General features: G+C 47.3%; 1 protein-coding gene across 1 annotated transcript in view; it reads right to left on the reverse strand.

Moving 5' to 3' along the window:
- Positions 1–943: 943 nt before the first annotated feature.
- Positions 944–19,294, reverse strand: part of PTPRQ (protein tyrosine phosphatase receptor type Q) — a 414,802-nt gene continuing 396,451 nt past the window's right edge. The window contains exons 55-61 of the mRNA XM_029597117.1: positions 18,968–19,044; positions 17,747–17,881; positions 17,489–17,614; positions 14,010–14,158; positions 9,991–10,126; positions 6,190–6,313; positions 944–1,297 (exon numbers count right to left, since the gene is read on the reverse strand). Coding sequence (XP_029452977.1) covers positions 1,260–1,297; positions 6,190–6,313; positions 9,991–10,126; positions 14,010–14,158; positions 17,489–17,614; positions 17,747–17,881; positions 18,968–19,044 — 785 coding nt within the window. The 3' untranslated portion in view covers positions 944–1,259. The remainder of the gene's footprint in view (positions 1,298–6,189; positions 6,314–9,990; positions 10,127–14,009; positions 14,159–17,488; positions 17,615–17,746; positions 17,882–18,967; positions 19,045–19,294) is intronic.

Raw genomic sequence — 19,294 nt, forward strand, 5'->3', positions numbered from 1 at the left:
GACTTCAAAGCTTAGAATATCACTCAAGTTTTAAAATGAATTGAATACATTTGCATGAAATAGACTGCAGGCAGATGGGACTTGGCTTGCAGACACCAGGCACTCCCAATCTTTTACAGCATTCACCATTTAGGAGGGTTATTTTGCATTTTGTTTCATTAAGCACTGTGGGTTTTTGGAAGGGGAGTGCAAGCGGACCAGTGCCATGGCCAGTAACTCAGAACTTTTGTTGCGGCATGAATCTTTGTGGGTTTTATTTGGAAGGGTGATTGTTTATTGTTTTAATTTGTATTGCTGTGGGGAATGGGTACAAATGAGCAAATTGACAACTAATGCTTTTCTGCCAACATTGTAAAGTGTAATGCTTTGCACATGTGAGCAGTAAACTCAAATTCATGCTTAATGAATAGAAAATAGTTACCCATTCTACTAATAATCAGTTAAATCGTTCCAGCATATGTCACAGTGTGCCATGCAGCAAACTTGCATTTATTGTGAGCATGGTAAGAACTTAGCCATCAGCAAGTATTTGCAATAGCCAGCCACACTGGAAAATAAAACTCTGGCAGTCAGAAGTCATCTTAAATAGCCTTAAGTGTCCCTGAAGAGCTACTGTGTGCCGTGCGAAAGCCAAATAATCCAGGCGGTGTCAGGGGGTGACGCTTCAGCTGTTAGGGATCAGGAGATGATATCCCAACACTTGCAAAACAAAGGGTCCAAACACAAGAGCATACATTTAAGTAAAGATCACTGCTGCAGCTCCAGAAGTAACGTCAACACCTTGGAAGCCAAATCACACACTCGGGTCAAAAAATTATAGCACTTACTTCAGAACTGAACACAAAAGCACTACACGCTGGAATGCACCCACCGAAAAAAAAAAAAGGTGAATCCTTCATTTCATATTTGGCTATATTTTATCTTCTTTAAGAAAAATGCAAAGTTCAAATCTCAATAACTTTATTCAAAGCAGAGTATCACTTAAAATTCACATATATTTATTAGATTGGGACTGTGCAAAAGAATTGTATAGCAGTACTCCCAACTAATTTGCATAAAATAAGTTAATCATAGTTATCAAGGCACAGTGATCGAGAAATCATTGCAATTGTATGCTTTGGTCTTGTTTATCAAGATGCTCTCATGAGGGGGTGTGTGCGCGCGCGCGCTTTGTGGAGATGGGAACTCATTTGGCCCAGCGACTTGAAAAATGTCGTGCTCGTTTGCAGATCATCCACGTTACTTTTATCTTTTTAGATTTACATTGTTGTTTCTTCCCATTCAAGTTCCACATCACCTGTCAAGAAAGAAAAATAATATTCTCTGAAACTCCCACTGGGGTTTCTCCTGCGTGACGCAGCAGCGCGTTAGCAACTACAACATAGCAGTAGGCACTACACTAGAGCAACAGTGAAAATCTACCCTCAAGCAAGGTCTCTCAGGGGTCAGCGTCTCCAAACAGGTTTGGACAGGAACCTGACTCTTTCAGCTGGGCACGTTAGGCGGCCCAAGCTGAATCTCTCAAATGTACTTCCAGAGCTCTTCTTAATATCTGTATTCTGCCAAAGAGCTTCCATTTGGAGCTCATAAGGGCGCTTTTTATTCAGGCCAGGGAGAGGTGCTCTGGGGGTACACGTGGAAGGCATTCTCAAGCCATTATAATTTTCATTTCATTTTCTGTTGATTTTGTTTTGTCATTTTTTGGCACATGCTAAATGCTTTTAGAGCACCCTAAATCAACAAACGGAAACAAACACTTCTTTTTTTTTTTTCTGTTGTTTCGGACTGGAAATAACAGAACATGAAACCACAAATTTCATTGTGTTTTCCGTGTTGTTTGAAGGCAGCAGCATATCCCCAGTGTGCTAAAATTATGCGCAGGAGCAAATCCCTATAGGACAGAAGTGAATAGCCATGGAGATGACCTAAATATTTTCAAGAGGCAGCAGTCTGCTCCTTTTTCTGTTTCTGTCTTTTTTTTTTTAATGATTTTGCCTTTATGTCCCAATTCGGTGGCAAGTTTTGATCCCTAACTATGAATGGGAAAAGTTGGATGGCCACATCTCTAGCACACATACAATTAAAGGATGCGGTGTCTGGCTGACCGTGCACCTGATCGGTAGATGCATTTACAAATGCAGAACTTAAACCGGCCAAGTTATGTGTGCGTCCACCGAATACCGCTCTTATGTGTATGCATGGTAAAATGCAGGGAGTTAATGCGCAGGAATACATTGCTAACTTAGAGGTAAAGATATAAAGATGGGGCAACAGTATGGCAAAAAATAAACAGCCCACAAGTCTGTTTGTTTGCACAACTTTGAAAAAAATAAAAATAAAAACAATTTTTTTGGCCCAGTTTCCATTCCTTGTAATATCTGAAAAGGAAAAAAAAAAAAAAGTCCACAGAAAAAAAAGATGGCGAACACTAAAGCTTGTGTAGAAAGCTCTCTGTGATTTTTGTCCAGCCCTTAAACGTAGCACTTATTGGGATCCCCGAGCTCACTACTGCCTCGACCCCGTCAGCTCTCAGCTGCTCTCCAGTTGCTCCTGTAGCTGATTCTGAGTGGAGAAACCTTTTCAGGGGGCTCTTTGGATGCTCCAGGCCTGGCCCTGTATTTATTTATCACTTTTGTCTCTTTTCTCTTCTTGTGGCAATATATGGATGGAAGAGAAGCCGGTAGGGATGAGCTGTCATTTTTCAAACATGAAAACACTAATGATATTTCCTGTTTCCCTTTCATCATTTTCTATCTGAAATGTCACAAAAAAAAACCTAACAAAATATCATCTGTACTATTTCTCCTTTTAGCGCACTGGAACAGTTTATCCTACCTAAATCAGTTTAGCATGTGCTATTTACAATTTCCACCAAATTACAGGTACTATAAATATATCATGCATGCTAAAAATGGAATGAACGAAATAAACAAGAGAAGATGGGAAGACAAAATGAAATCACTGGAAAATGATTTCCAGTGATTTCACTCCATGAATTTCCAGTGATTTCATTCCATGAAATGAAAGGGTTTTGTTCCGGGGCTTCTAAGTGTTCTACTGTCTCAGGCTCCCTGCTGATCTCCACTAGGTGGCCCTAGAGGCCTGCCCCCGGGTATTCCAGTTAGTGAGAGATACCATTCCTTAGCACCTCCCCTAGAGGTTGGCTGAAAATGGTAGCTCCGTAGTGCACAAGAGGGGGAGAGGGCGGCCAGTGGTATAGAGAATGTAGTCATTTGGGTTTGGCTTCTAGAGAACAGAGAGGAAGAAGCTGTTTTGGGAGCTGATTGATTTTAGAGGAGATTCCTGCAGTGCATCCCTTGCCTGTCGGGACAGTCCTCCTGTTTGCAGAAAAACAGACTTTGATGAGAATTCGGGTATTTTTTTCAAGTTTAGCCCGTGGTGAGAACCTGGTCCAGTCTGGTGAAGGACAAGCCCCAGATCCAGGGGCCAGGGCAAGACTGTGTGCTCCTCTCCCTGCAAGTGAGGGGTTGCAGTGATTTTTTTTCATCTCAGAGGAAGCTTTGGCACTTGGAAAGTGTTTCCCTCTCTTTGGTCTGCAGGAGGTTGAGTGCTACCCTTCCTCACAGGTGAAGTTGGGCTCTATTAACTTGTTTTGTTTTGTTTTTTCCAACAAATGACCTTTTTCCAATAGATCACTTTCGGAAGGGTCTGGATAGAAGAGACAATAGCTTTGGAGACCTGCAACTGGGTCTCCACCCTTTGTGACACAGGCAGGGGATGGACTGGACTCGTGAGGACCTCAGGTACAATATTGAGACTAAGGGGATCCTCCTCACATATATGAAATTCCTTCCTCAACTGGGATACTTATCAGCTCTCTCCCTGAGGGATAAGCTCCAGTCCAGGGCCCTGTACTGAGGACACATACACAGAGGAAAGGAAGAAAGGTCTGCACTGTAAATACCCCAATGAGGGCCCAGATATAAAGTGAACTGCTAGCTACTTGATTGGACATTTATTTATTTCTGAAGAATCACAGTAAAATTAATGTGAACACCCAAACTCTGATCTGCCTGTTCCTGCAGCACCATCACAGAAAAGGTACAGTAACACACATCTGGAGGGATTTCACTAAATTGCCCGGGCCTAGAAGGTCATCCATCCCCCCAATAGAAAGGACTCATACCTTGGGACAAGCAAAGAGGGGAAAATAAGCCCATGGAGTCCAAGAAATACTTTTTGGCCTTTGGGAGGCAGTCAACCCACCAAGAAAGGGTTGCATCCATATTTGGTGCAAGCCCATTTCCTCTCCAAAAGTGAACTTCATAGGTGCTTTATGTAAAGTTCATTGTGCATCATGTTGGCATTTTTGGCTGCGCAGTTGTGATATAGAACTGCATCCTGTTCTATATCACAGGATGTGATATAGAACAGGATGCAGTTCTATATCACAGGCCTTTTTCCAAACAGAGACACAGTAGTATCCATGCAGTTAGAGCAGGGGTAGTCAGCTCCGGTCCTGGAGGGCCACAAACTAGTCTGGTTTTCAGGACGTCCAGAATGAACATGCCTGAGATATATTTGTATGCAGCGGGAGGCAGTGCATGCAAATATATACCGTGTTTCCCCGAAAATAAGACATCCCCCAAAAATAAGACCTAGTAGGGATTTTGCCGAATTCTTAAATATAAGACCTCCCCCGAAAGTAAGACATCCCTTGTAAACAGGGGCGGATTGACCTATCGGGGGATCGGGCTTCCCCCGGTGGGCCGGTCAATCCTGTGACGTCATTTTTTTAAATTTTTTTAAAATAAAGTTTCCAAAGTATTAGGGGCAGACGCGAGCAGTGGTATCCGGAGGGGAGCCGATGCCCCCGGGCGCAAGGAGGCTCATGCGGCTGCTGAGCCTCCTTGCCCGAAGAAAAAGATCGCTTTCAAACGCGCTGATGCTCTTCCTCCTTCCTGCCTGTGCGGCCCCGGAAGTAAACGTTGCCAGAGCCGCATGGGCAGGAAGGAGAAAGAGCATCAGCGCGTGCAGAAGAGGAGCCGCCGCGGGCTGCTGCGAATCCCAAGTCGCAGCGGCCCAAGAAGAGGAAGAGGCCCGGTAGCAGGGCCGAGGAAGAGGCCCGAGAAGTTCAGGGCCGCTGCAGAGCCCATCCTGCGGCGACCCGCGAAGAGGAGGCCCAGAGGTGAGAGAGAGGCTGAGGGTCTGTAGAGTGTGTGTGCGTGCGTGTATGAGATGAGTTGAGAGATTGTGTGTGGGAGTGAGGATCTGAATGTTTGCAGAGGCAGCATGTGAGAGCCTCTGTGTGTGTGAGAGAGACAGCGTGTGACGGTGAGAGCCTATGCTTGAGCAAGACAGCATGTGGGAGTGAGAGAGAGCCTGTGTGTGTGAGCGTCAGACAGCATGAGCCAGTGAGAGACTGTGTGTGTGTGAGAGAAATGCATGTGAGAATGAGAACCTGACTGTGTTTGAGGGAAGAAGATGGAGAGAAAAGAAATACGGAAGAAAAAAGGACAATATAAAAGGAATTGGCAAAAAAATAAGAAAGGGAAGGTGGAAAAAAAAAAAGCCTGTGACCAACCGATTAGAAAACTAACATCAGCCAGCAAAGGTAAAAAATAAATAAATTACTTTTTAGTGATTGGCACATGTGATCTTTAGGAATGAGCAAGAGTAGCACTTTCTCTATGCGGATCTCACAATGTACGAGATCAGCATGGAGGAAGTGGAAGCCCACGGGGCCTGCACAGAGGAGGCAGCAGAATGGGCTTCAGTGTCAGTAGCAGCAATTGGCGCCTCCCCAATAGCCATGCGGCAGCAGTGACAGTGGCACTGACATCTGGGGATGGTGGCAGTACCAGTCGGGGGACCCCTTCCAAGCAGTGTGCAGAGGTTCAAAAGGAGCAGAGTCAGCCCAAGCTGACTACCATGAATGCTGCACACTCTTACCTCTCTCTGACAGCACACTGGTGGGACATGGCTGAGGCAGGGGCAGCCAGCAGCTCTACGATATTAGACATCCCCTGAAAATAAGGCCTAGTGCATCTTTGGTAGCAAAAATTAATATAAGACACTGTCTTATTTTTGGGGAAACAGGGTATCACAAATGTTCGTTTTGGATATCCTGAAACAAGACCTGTTCTGGCACTCCAGGACTGCAGTTGCCTACCCTGGAGTCAGAGGTGCCCCACAGAGGGCCTGCTAAGACAGAATATCTCTGCTTACCTTCCATGGCATCTAAAGAGTCCATCTTCTGCAGCGCGGAATAATTCACAAAGCAGATGGCCTGATTGTTTCCCTTGATTGCCAGTAAGTCTAAGATGCACTGATGCAGGTAAATATACTGTGCCTGTCAGAGTCAGAAAGGTAAAGCTGGTCACATAGCTAAGCCTGAATGGAAGGATTTGATGATTACAGAATACTTGAAACTGCTGATGTGCAGCAGACGCCGCTTGAGGCTATTTATTTACAATAATTTATATACCGCTATAATTGCCAGAATCCTGTTCTTGGAGCAGTTTTCCCTACACCAGGAGTCCTCACTGAGTCTCACCTATAGCCTTGCTAAATACTCCTTGCTAGCCACATTACACCCAAGCACCAGCCCTATTTAACCCTGCTTTGTCAGTACCTTAGTGTCCCTATGCACAGTCATCCTTGGCTCTTTGACCTGGCCATTCTTACTTTGTTCTATGCCTTGTGGCCTCCGGGCTTGCTTTTACCTTGTGCCTTGTCTTGCGGCCTCCTCAGGTCTTTCCTTGCTGTGTGGTCTCTGGCCTTTACGCCTCGCCTAGTGGCCTCCAGGCCTTCTGTTTCACTGCCTTCGGGCCTCAGTGTTCTTTCTTCTACGTTGCCCTTGCCAAGTCTTTGTCCAGTCCTGCCCTTGTCTGGTCTTTGTCGTGCCCTGCCCAGTCTAGTTCCTTCTATTCATTCCCTACTTTTCCATTGCCTTGCCTTGCCCCAGTCTGCATCTGTATCCAGTCCCAGTCCTTCCTCAGTATCCTCCTCAGCAGGGTCTGTATCCAGCCCCGGTCCTTCCTCAGTATCCTCCTCAGTCTGCGTCTATATCCAGCCCTGGTCCTTCCTCAGTATCCTCCTCAGTCTGCGTCTATATCCAGCCCCGGGTCCTTCCTCAGTATCCTCCTCAGTCTGCGTCTGTACCAGCCCCGGGTCCTTCCTCAGTATCCTCCTCAGTCTGCATCTGTATCCAGCCCCAGTCCTTCCTCAGTATCCTCCTCAACAGGGTCTGTATCCAGCCCCGGTCCTTCCTCAGTATCCTCCTCAGTCTGCGTCTATATCCAGCCCTGGTCCTTCCTCAGTATCCTCCTCAGTATACGTCTATATCCAGCCCCGGGTCCTTCCTCAGTATGCGTCTGTATCCAGCCCTGGTCCTTCCTCAGTATCCTCCTCAGTCTGCGTCTATATCCAGCCCCGGGTCCTTCCTCAGTATCCTCCTCAGTCTACGTCTATATCCAGCCCCGGGTCCTTCCTCAGTATGCGTCTGTATCCAGCCCTGGTCCTTCCTCAGTATCCTCCTCAGTCTGTGTCTATATCCAGCCCCGGGTCCTTCCTCAGTCTGTGTCTGTATCCAGTCCTGGTCCTTCCTCAGTCTGTGTCTATATCCAGCCCCGGGTCCTTCCTCAGTCTGTGTCTGTATCCAGTCCTGGTCCTTCCTCAGTCTGTGTCTATATCCAGCCCCGGGTCCTTCCTCAGTCTGTGTCTGTATCCAGTCCTGGTCCTTCCTCAGTCTGTGTCTATATCCAGCCCCGGGTCCTTCCTCAGTCTGTGTCTGTATCCAGTCCTGGTCCTTCCTCAGTCTGCGTCTATATCCAGCCCCGGGTCCTTCCTCAGTCTGTGTCTGTATCCAGTCCTGGTCCTTCCTCAGTATTAGGGATGTGAATCGTGTGATCGATCGTCTTAACGATCGATTTTGGCTGGGGGGGGGAGGGAAATCTGATTGTCATGGTTTTTTTGTTAAAAAATCGTCAAATTGTAAATCGGCGGAAAAACCGGCACACCAAAACAACCCTAAAACCCACCCCGACCCATTAAAACAAATCCCCCATCCTCCCGAACCCCCTCAAAATGTTTTAAATTACCTGGGGTCCAGTGGGGGGGGGGGGCCCGGCGCAATCTCCCGCTTGGGAGATCGCGCCGGGACCCCCCCCACTGGGGAAGCACCGGCGCTACTTTTGCCCTCACTATGTCATACGGGTCGTATGACATAGTGAGGGCAAAGGTAGCGCCGGCGCCATTTTGAATATTGGCAATACGGCCCAAGTGCAGGAGGTCACTCCCGGACCCCCGCTGGACTTTTGGCAAGTCTTGTGGGGGTCAGGAGGCCCCCCCCAAGCTGGCCAAAAGTCCCTGGGGGTCCAGCGGGGGTCCGGGAGCGATCTCCTGCACTCGTGACGTCAGGTGACAGGAACCAAAATGGCGCCGGCGCTACCTTTGCCCTGTCATATGGTAAGGGCAAAGGGCTACCGGCGCCATTTCTATTAACGCAGCCGTGGCCCGAGAGCGGGAGATCGCGCTGGGACCCCCCACTGGACCCCAGGTAATTTAAAACATTTTGGGGGGGTTCGAGAGGGTGGGGGATTTGTTTTAAAGGGTCTGGGTGGGTTTTAGGGTTGTTTTGGTGTGCCGGTTTTCCCGCCCTCCCCCCTCCCCCGATTTACGATTTTTTGACGATAAATCGGGGGAATTGCTATTGTATCGCGGCTCTAACAATTTTTGACGATTTAAAATATATCTGACGATTGCTTTAAATCGTCAAAAAACGATTCACATCCCTACTTCAGTATCCTCCTCAGTCTGCATCTGTATCCAGCCCCGGTCCTTCCTCAGCATCCTCCTCAGTCTGCGTCTGTATCCAGCCCCAATCTTTCCTCAGTCTGCACTCAAATAGTGTGCACTATTTCTAAACAGAGCATACTCTATGCAAGTTTTGACACTATTTGCTGAAATAAACATGAAAAAAAAAACCCCCAACAAAACCTCTGATAATATGAAATGAAACAAAAGTATAACATTTCCTACAAGCACTTTGCATAGTAAATATACGTTAATCTTGATAGTACATATTTACTAGAGATGCGAATCGGAACCAGAATTGGTTCGGATTCCGGTTCTGATTCACATCGTGTTTTTTTTTCATCCGGCCCGATCGCGGTTTTGTTTATCGGATACGCCCGAGCCGATAAACAAAAAACCCACCCCGACCCTTTAAAACTAATCCCTTAGCTTCCCCCACCCTCCTGACCCCCCCAAAAACATTTTACAGGTATCTGGTGGTCCAGTGGGGGTCCCGGGAGCGATCTCCCGCTCTCGGGCCGTCGGCTGCCACTAATCAAAATGGCGCCGATGGCCTTTGCCCTTACCATGTGACAGGGTATCCGTGCCATTGGCCGGCCCCTGTCACATGGAGGGAGCACTGGATGGCCGGTGCCATCTTTAAAAATGGCACGGGCCATCCAGTGCTCCTACCATGTGACAGGGGCCGGCCAATGGCACGGATACCCTGTCACATGGTAAGGGCAAAGGGCCATCGGCGCCATTTTGATTAGTGGCAGCCGACGGCCCGGGAGCGGGAGATCGCTCCCGGGACCCCCAATGGACCACCAGGTACCTGTAAAAGGTTTTTTGGGGGGGTCGGGAGGGTGGGGGAAACTAAGGGATTAGTTTTAAAGGGTCGGGGTGGGTTTAGGGGTTATTTTTGTGTGCCGTTTTTCCCGCCCTCCCCCAAAACGATAAGAGAACCCCCACGAACAATATCGTGGGGTTTTCCTATGGGGGAGCCCCCGATTTCTGACGATTTTGAAAATATCGACGATATTTTCAATCGTCCGAAGCCCGAGTCACATCCCTAATATTTACTCCAGTAGGAAGCCTGGTCACAGATTTCTCAGGATCTTTTTAGTACAAGACCAGCGTTATGTGCTCTATGACATTTTTCACTAAGAAGAAGGCCGGGAAATATGACATTATCTGCACATGGCCTAGACAGTATAGCTCTTAATATCTTACCAGATTCTGTACCATGCACATTCTTTCACTTCTCATTTCAGCTACAAGTCCGTATACATCCACAAAGTCATGATGGTTGATGTGCTGGGTTATATGGTCCAGTGCAATATAAAGCCCTGTTCTCCCAACACCAGCACTGCAAGGAATGAAAGACAGAAAGGAATAATAATAGTAGCAATAATAATAATACTACCATAGAATAGAAGAAGGAATCTTACAGAGCTTTCAAATGCATTTTTCCGGGTTATAGCTAGCTGAATTATGTAAAATACAGACTTTGAACCAGCAAATTGATCATATGTGAACTGAACGTCACACAAGTAGACAACACAGAATCTTGTGGTCACAAAGAAGTTTATCTGAGGGATAACGACAATTATCTCTGGCTTCCACTGCCTCCCTTTCTAGGATCTTAGTCTAAACTTACTTCTTCTCCTTCGTTGCGTTCAGCCGTCCTTTGATTAACATGTATGGATAGTAAATGAAGGCAGATAAAAGACTCACTAGCCCATCCAGTCTGCCCAGATTGAGATTGTTTCTCTCTGGTTTTCTACCACTTTGGATAGGTGAGCACACCAATTCCCATTGACTAAATCAACAACAGCAATCTCCCCCATGTCCTTCACCCAACCGCTCAACTCCACTGTCACCACCTCCCTCTACAACTGTCCCAAGTATGTCCCTCTCTTTCATTTCTTTTACCTGTTAGATGCCTCCCCTGCTTCCGCCCTTTACCACCATCCTCTGCCCGTCCCAAGTATTTTTAAAGTTAGTCCCGGCTTCGGCTGCTAGTAGGCGATTCCAGGCATCAACCATTCTTCTTGGGAAAGTAGTAGTTTCCCTTCATCCTTCCTCCCTGCACCCTCACACCATGACCCTTTGCATCACATAATCTGTGGATCACCCAGAGAAGTAATACCTGTATCCACCCAGGTTACTCTACAGACAAACCCTCTTCCCAAACCAAAATTAAGCAGGGAGCCATATCATAGTGGTCATTAGACCATGGAATATTTACATCCCGAGGCATTAATGGACAATAAGGGCCGGATTTTAAAAGGGTTACGCGCACTGGGCCTATTTTAAAAAGGCCCAGCGACGCGTGTAAAGCTCCTGGGCTTTCCAAAAGGGGCGGTCAGGGGGCGGGGCCAGAGGCCTCCAACAGAGCGACCATTGCCACTGTGTCGGAGGATCGCGTGCTGGCAGACTTGCTGGTGCATGCAACTTGAACCTGCCCGGAGGCAGGCGCAAAAGGTAAAATAAAAATTTTGGAGGGTGTTAGAGTAGGGCTAAGGGGAAGGAAAGGTTAGGGGAAGGGGTGGGAAGGTCAGGTTAGGGGAAAGGGAAGCTCCCTTCCAGGCCGCTACGATTTTGGAGCGGCCTGGGAGGGAACGGGGAAGGCAGCGCAGCTTGGTGTGTGCAAGGTGCACAATTGTGCACCCCCTTGTGCGCGCCGACCCCTGATTTTATAACTTGCACACGCCTGCACGCGCAAGTTATAAAATCGGGTATACATGTGCGCGCGCACATTTACGCCGCGCACGCTCCTTTTAAAATCTACCCCTAAGAGCATAATAAGTGCCATGCCGGGTCAGAGCAAATTCCGCTGAGCCCAGCATTCTGTCTCAGAAAGTGACCAGTTCAGAGCAGAAGTACCTGTCAGACCCCCAATGGTTGATCCGTTTCTTGTATCTCACTCCCCGGGATGAGCACCAGCTTTCCCAAGTCTACCTGGCTAATAATAACTGCTTATGGACTTCCCTTCAGGAACTTGTCCAATCCTCTTTTGAATAGGGATGTGAATCGTTTTAGGACGATTAAAATTATCGTCCGATAATTTTAATATCGTCTTAAACCGTTATGGAACACAATACAATACAGATTCTAACGATTTATCGTTATAAATCGTTAGAATCGTGAGCCGGCACACTAAAACCCCCTAAAACCCACCCCCGACCCTTTAAATTAAATCCCCCACCCTCCCGAACCCCCCCCCAAATAACTTAAATAACCTGCGGGTCCAGCGGCGGTCCGGAACGGCAGCGGTCCGGAACGGGCTCCTGCTCCTGAATCTTGTCGTCTTCAGCCGGCGCCATTTTCCAAAATGGCGCCGAAAAATGGCGGCGGCCATAGACGAAAAAGATTGGACGGCAGGAGGTGCTTCCGGACCCCCGCTGGACTTTTGGCAAGTCTCGTGGGGGTCAGGAGGCCCCCCACAAGCTGGCCAAAAGTTCCTGGAGGTCCAGTGGGGGTCAGGGAGCGATTTCCCGCCGCGAATCGTTTTCGTACGGAAAATGGCGCCGGCAGGAGATCGACTGCAGGAGGTCGTTCAGCGAGGCGCCAGAACCCTCGCTGAACGACCTCCTGCAGTCGATCTCCTGCCGGCGCCATTTTCCGTACGAAAACGATTCGCGGCGGGAAATCGCTCCCTGACCCCCGCTGGACCTCCAGGAACTTTTGGCCAGCTTGTGGGGGGCCTCCTGACCCCCACGAGACTTGCCAAAAGTCCAGCGGGGGTCCGGAAGGACCTCCTGCCGTCCAATCTTTTTCGTCTATGGCCGCCGCCATTTTTCGGCGCCATTTTGGAAAATGGCGCCGGCTGAAGACGACAAGATTCAGGAGCAGGAGCCCGTTCCGGACCGCCGCTGGACCCGCAGGTTATTTAAGTTATTTGGGGGGGGGGGGGGTTCGGGAGGGGGGGGGATTTAATTTAAAGGGTCGGGGGTGGGTTTTAGGGGGTTTTAATGTGCCGGTTTTTCGATTTTTTCGATTTTTTCGATTTTTTAACGATTTTTAACGATTTTTCACGATATTTTACCCCCCCAAACGGCAACAATACGATTCCCTCCCCCTCCCAGCCGAAATCGATCGTTAAGACGATCGAGGACACGATTCACATCCCTACTTTTGAATCTCCTTTTGTCCTCCGGCAACAGATTCCATAGCTTGATTGTGCGCCGAGTGCAAAAATACCCCCTACCATTTGTTTTAAATCTGCCGATTGCCAGTTTCATGGAGCATCCCCTAATCCTAGAGTTGTTCGAAAGGGTAAATAACCGCTCCCTATTTACCACTTCCATCCCATTCATGACGTTATAAATTTCAGTCATATGCCCTCTCAGTCATCTCTTCTCCAAACTAAAGAGCCCTAATTTGTTCAGTCTTTCTCCATAAGGCAGTTTTTCCCATCGACTTTTATCATTTTTGTCACCCTTCTCTTTTTTTTTTCTGTCCACTGTGTTTTTTTTCAGATGGGATGACCAGAACTGCAATCACACCATGGATCTCTACAAGGACATTATGATATTCTCATGTTCTTTCTTCCTTTCCAAATACTTTCTATTCTATTTGCCTTTTTGACTGCCGCCGCTTAGCATGTTCTGTTCTAGGCAGATTATAAATACTTAGATAAATAAATATAAATAAATGTGCTCTCGTCTTATCATTAGAAGCTCTCCCCTTTAGCCTGGGATACCTATCAACATAGGAACCTATTTGTTAACGCCCACTGTCATGGGCACTATTACTTAACTACGGCACTTTAAGAATTCTTTCCATGACATGATCTTAATTTCATAATTTTTTCTATATATTTTTAAAATAATATGCCAGCAGTCTCACATCTGTCTGCACTTTGAGATAATGAATACATTTAGGAACCTATGCACAAATATTTTTTGCATGCATGCATTAAACATTTTCATGTGCATACTAAATATCACACAAAATCAGGGGTCCTCCATGGCCTAAACCCCCCCCCCAACCCTGACAAGAATAAAGGGGCCTGGGTGCCCCAATCCTGCCTTCCCAACACGACAAGAATACCCTTGGTGCCCTCCAATATCCCCTCTCCCCCCACCTTCAGACACCAAAGCAAGGGTCTTGGTAAGTTGATCATCCCACCCCCCAACCCCCAACAAAACAGTAATTGGCACAATGGCCCCAGTAGCCCTCTGACCCAGATCCTCCATGCCCCGATATCCCCCCTAAGCAAAGAAGCTGCAGCCCTCAGACATTACCTGCAATGTACAATCATAGGTGTGTTGTCATGTGCTCTGCCGGCTCGAATCAGCTTCACAAAATGAATTAAAGGTGCCGTCATGTCAGGCACCCCATGTTCTGGCCAGGAAGTAAAATTACACTGGCGAACCATCATGCAGTCTCCATGCTGAGAAACAAAAGTCAGAAATATTCTCTTGGATCCAAACAGAACTTAAAAATACAGCAACTGCAAACACTTACAAGAAATGCAGAGCCACTTTGACTCTGTTGCATGCGCTACAAATGCCCTAACTCCAGCGTATATTGTTCTGTCGAAGGAAAGACTTTATCTTCTTCATGCTTAATATTACTGCTATAGCACTATAAGGAGAAATAGTCCATACTTAAGATTGTTCTCTGTTCAGTTTTGTGATCTGCCTAGAATGTTTTTTAATGAATATGGCAGAATTGAAGAATTTTCAATTAATAAAGAAATAAAAATACTTGCACTATATACTTGCCAAGCAGATCTACAATATTGGGGAATTGGAGAATTATGCCCAGTAACAGTTTCAGTTTCATGCTGGGTCAGTGCTGGCTTTTGTGCTCCCCTTATGTGAACAATTAATGTGCTTTCCCCTCCTCATTATTTAAACATTGACACCCGGATTTTAAGAGGCCCGCCAGCGTAACATTCGGGGGTCACGAGCGTGGCTGGGCCGCGTGCGCGCCGAGCGCATTTTAGAAATGGCCTAGCCATGCGTGTACCCCCCCGATACGTGCAGAAGTGCCGTGCCATGAAAAAGGGGTGGGACGGGGGTCGGGGTCTGGGTGGAGAGGGGGGGGGGCAGCGTGCGGAACTTACTTCATCTATTCAGATGAAATAAATTCTGAAATAAAAAAAATAAAGGTAGGGAAAGGGGTTTTAGGGGTCGGGGAGGAGAGGGGAAAAGGGAGGCAGAGTAGGAAGGGGTATAGGGAAGTTCCCTCCCAGTCCGCTCCTTAATTGGAGAGGACTGGGAGGGAACAGTACAATAGAGGACTGGGAGGGAACTGGGAGGGAGCAGTACAATAGATAGTCTCTGTCTCAGACTCTCTCTCTCAGACGTCAGGTCCAGGAACCATTTTGGTTCCTGGACCTGACGTCACGAGTGCAGGAGATCGCTCCCGGACCCCCGCTGGACCCCCAGGGACTTTTGGCCAGCTTGGGGGGGCCTCCTGACCCCCACAAGACTTGTCAAAAGTCCAGCGGGGGTCCGGCGCCATTTTGAATATTGGCAATACGGCCCGCATGCAGGAGGTCGCTCCCGGACCCCCGCTGGACTTTTGGCAAGTCTTGTGGGGGTCAGGAGGCCCCCCCAAGCTGGCCAAAAGTCCCTGGGGGTCCAGCGGGGGTCCGGGAGCGATCTCCTGCACTCGTTTCGTCGGGTGCCAGGAACCAAAATGGAGCTGGCGCTACCTTTGCCCTGTCACATGGTTAGGGCAAAGGGCCACCGGCGCCATTTCTATTAACGCAGCCGTGGCCCGAGAGCGGGAGATCGCGCCGGGACCCCCCCACTGGACCCCAGGTAATTTAAAACATTTTGGGGGGGTTCGAGAGGGTGGGGAATTTGTTTTAAAGGGTCGGGGTGGGTTTTAGGGTTGTTTTGGTGTGCCAGTTTTCCCGCCCTCCCCCTTCCCCCGATAAAACGATTTTTTAACCAAAAAAACCATGACGATCAGATTTCGCCCCCCCCCCCTCAGCCAAAATCGATCGTGAAGACGATCGATCACACGATTCACATCCCTAATAATTATGCAGCTAACTTTGAATATCGGTAGTTAGCCATATGAGTTATACAGCTAACTCGCTCTACCTCTGATCTGCCCCTTTTAGCCATGTAAGGGACTTATATAGCTAAGCACCGGCCGTTGAATGTAGATGCATATTCAGCAACCACTACTTAGCTGCATAAGTCTGGCTTATCCGGCTAAATAGCACTGATTGTGCTTTGAATATTGGGCCCACACTCTCTTACACACATGCTCTCTCTTTCGTATATGCTCTCTCACTCTCTCTCTCTCTCTCTCTCTCTCTCTCACTCACATTGAGTCTCTCCCTCTCTTATTTGACATTTGGCAGAGCTCCTGGGGACCTACTTCAGTCTTCAGCTGCTAATGGGATAGGCTCCACCAGGGCTGACCTTAGAGAGGTGTGGGGCCCAGGGCGAATCAACCAGAGTGGAGACTCCCTCCCACTGACTCCCATCTTCAAGATTGAGATTGCACTCTGCACCCTCTCAAAATACCCCATCAAGCTCTTTCCCCTTACCTAGGATCCCCTCATACATTCGCTCCACAAATCCCCCAAATAGCCCATGAAGCCTTTTCTCTCCCAACCAAGATCCCATCAAGCACCCGCCCCTCCTTTCAAGCTCCAAGAACCCAGAAAAGACTCCTTCCTCTTCCCCCATCAGTCTTCTCTTCCTCTCTATGGCTGATTTCTCCGTACTGCACGGGAAGACACAAGCTAATGGTACCAACCACTTCCTCTTTGCTGTAGATGCATGCTGATTATGCCTCCTGCTGATGTGCAGCAGACGCCGCTGGAGGCTATTTATTTATTTACCATAATTTATATTCCGCTATAATTGCCAGAATCCTGTTCTTGGCGGAGTACAACATAATAAAAGCATAACAATAACACAAAACATTATAAAGCAATATTATAAAGCTATTGGAATCCTTCCTATAGTGCAGGAAGGTGTCTATGTAGGGACCGCTAAAGATTGGATCCCGGAGCAATCAATCCAGTCTGCTACCCCTCCACCCCCAGGGATGACCATGGTCTCTACCAGCAGACCCTTTCTTCTCTTCGGATCCAGGGGGAGGGGGTGGGGCAGCTCTTCACTTTTTGTTTGCAAGTGTGTTGGGCTCTGCTGGTGGCCACAGGTGGGGGGGGGGGGGGCCTCATCACGCTTTTGCTGCCAGCTGTTTGAGCTCTGGCAGAGGCCCCAAGTGCAGCCTCTCTTTCTCTTCCTCCACTGCCCCCCCCCCCCCCCCCCCCCCCGGAATTGCCACCCCGTGCAATTGCACAGTTTTCGCACCAGGTAGTGCTGAGTCTGATTTCATTTAACATGATATTGCTTGGAAGCAGATTCTGGACACATAAATGAAAGCATGCAACACTAACATTTAATTTCAAAGTACTTTTTTTTATCATTTTCTTTGTCCTGTAGCAACTGAGTTAAGTGAAAATTAAAAGTTTAATTCATCAAGGATTTTGCCAATACAGAAAATGAATCTGTCCCCAAACTTGTTACTGACTATATCTTGTTTTCTGGGGGAGGGGATTTGCAGGGGAATGTTTATTTTGTGCTGGTTTCATTCTTCTTTAAGAGTAAATATCAGCATTAGAATATCGGTGTTATGATTTCCCAGTCATAGCTTTCTTATCGAGTTATGTATTTTGACAAGACAAGTAATTATTCTGACTCTGGAGATCGTGAACTGCATGACACCTCACCGTTCTCTTTACCTTTTCAATTTTTATATCCCTGATTGTCCAGTCTATTTGAACGTCTTCCACCAACTTGGTTATCACGATATCGCCAAAGACTGTCACGGGTTTGTTATCTTCTGGCCAGTACTGATGACACCTTATCTGCAGTCAGGATCAAGCAAGACACTTCATTGGCGACCACCGCTTGTATACTCAAGGACACAAGTAATAGATGCACAACTTGGCTCATAGATTCAAACATATCCTGAGCTTTTATACCCTCTACTTACTTACCCGCCCTTTTTCAAAACACTGTGTAAGCATTACTATCGTTTTTGCTCTGGTTTCCCAAACCATTCTCCAGAAGTCCCCCACGGTGCCCGGCAATGGTCCTTGTGTAGCAATGAACTCGTTGGGACACAAATAGCCCTAAAATAAAAGCACAATTCTAATAGCTGCAGACATACACTGATGCATGCACTACAAAAAGAGGCCGGATAATCTCTTTCCAACAGTATGAACGATTACGGGAACGCACGAACAGAACTGACATGTCTCAGAAGCACAAAAACAAAGGCCACACTCAATAAATAAAGAACTTCTTATTGGCCTAGGAACTGTGCTACCATGTGCAACTATGTACCTCATGGCACCAAGCTCCAGTCTAAACCCCCTGAATCAGAGAGCTGAAGCAGGAACACAGGATTCCAAGGAATGCTGAATCCCACTCTGGATGTTATTCATTTGGTATTTCTTCCTTTTGGAGTGCACAGCACCACAGAGCAGAGGAATACACCCAGGCGCATTTCAATTTGGACAACCTTTGAGTTATCTGAGTTGAAGTGCCATCTTAAAACAGACCATCAAAAGGGCACAGTCCTAAGAAAGAGCAACCCATGCCTATTTCAAGAGAGAAAATGTCTGCAAGGGCTTCCCAAACCTGTCCTGGTGACCGCCATAACCAGTCAGATCTTCAGGATATCCACAGTGGGCCTGCATGAGTTACATTTGAATATACTGGGTCTCTAATGCATGCAACTTCATCTTAAGCATATTCATTCTGGATATCCTTAAAACCCAGCTGTATGCAGGGTTACCAGGATCGGCGTCTGAAGCCCTAGTGTGTACACTGTAAATACAAAAAAAAAAGGTAGGAGATTTATTTTTTCAGGGGTTGATACTTCTAAAGGGAACAATTTTCAAAGGGATTTCTGTGGATAAATGAACGTTTAATTGCAGAAAAAATAACCTTTGAAAATTGCTTCAGCCCCCCTCCCCGTGTGTGGAAAATATGTGCACAATCCACAGCACGCGTACTTTTCCCCAAGGGGAAAAGGGGTGGAACCAGAGGTAGGGTTAGGGCAGGCCTGGTAAACTATATCTGGGCATTTTATTTTGAAAGTCCCTTGGGTTCTTTATCCTGGCACTAGCCTGTGACTGGATTTTCACAGAAGCTCCATGGGCCTGAAACTCTACAGACAATATGAAAATTGCCCAGCAAACGCCTTGACTTACAGACACGTAGCTAGCATTGATGTAATCTGATCCTGGGACACCAGCATCTGCCATGAGCTTTACCCTGTTATTATTATCTGTAAAATAAATGCGGTCTATTTAATGGAATTCCCTATTCACGGCATGGACAATTTATTACAGCACACAGATACATATTGCATTGCGAAGATTTTGTAGATGAAAGTAGAAAAGCAACCGAAATCCACCCAAACGGTACCAGAATTTCATGGAATTACAGAATTACTTTTTCTCCAGGTAAAGAAATGCCATGCTGGGTGAGACCAAAGCTTCATCGAGCCCAGCATCCTGTCTCTCCAACAGTGGTCA

This window comes from Rhinatrema bivittatum, chromosome 4 (genome assembly GCF_901001135.1).
Source record: "Rhinatrema bivittatum chromosome 4, aRhiBiv1.1, whole genome shotgun sequence".
In the NCBI taxonomy this organism is placed as follows: domain Eukaryota; kingdom Metazoa; phylum Chordata; class Amphibia; order Gymnophiona; family Rhinatrematidae; genus Rhinatrema; species Rhinatrema bivittatum.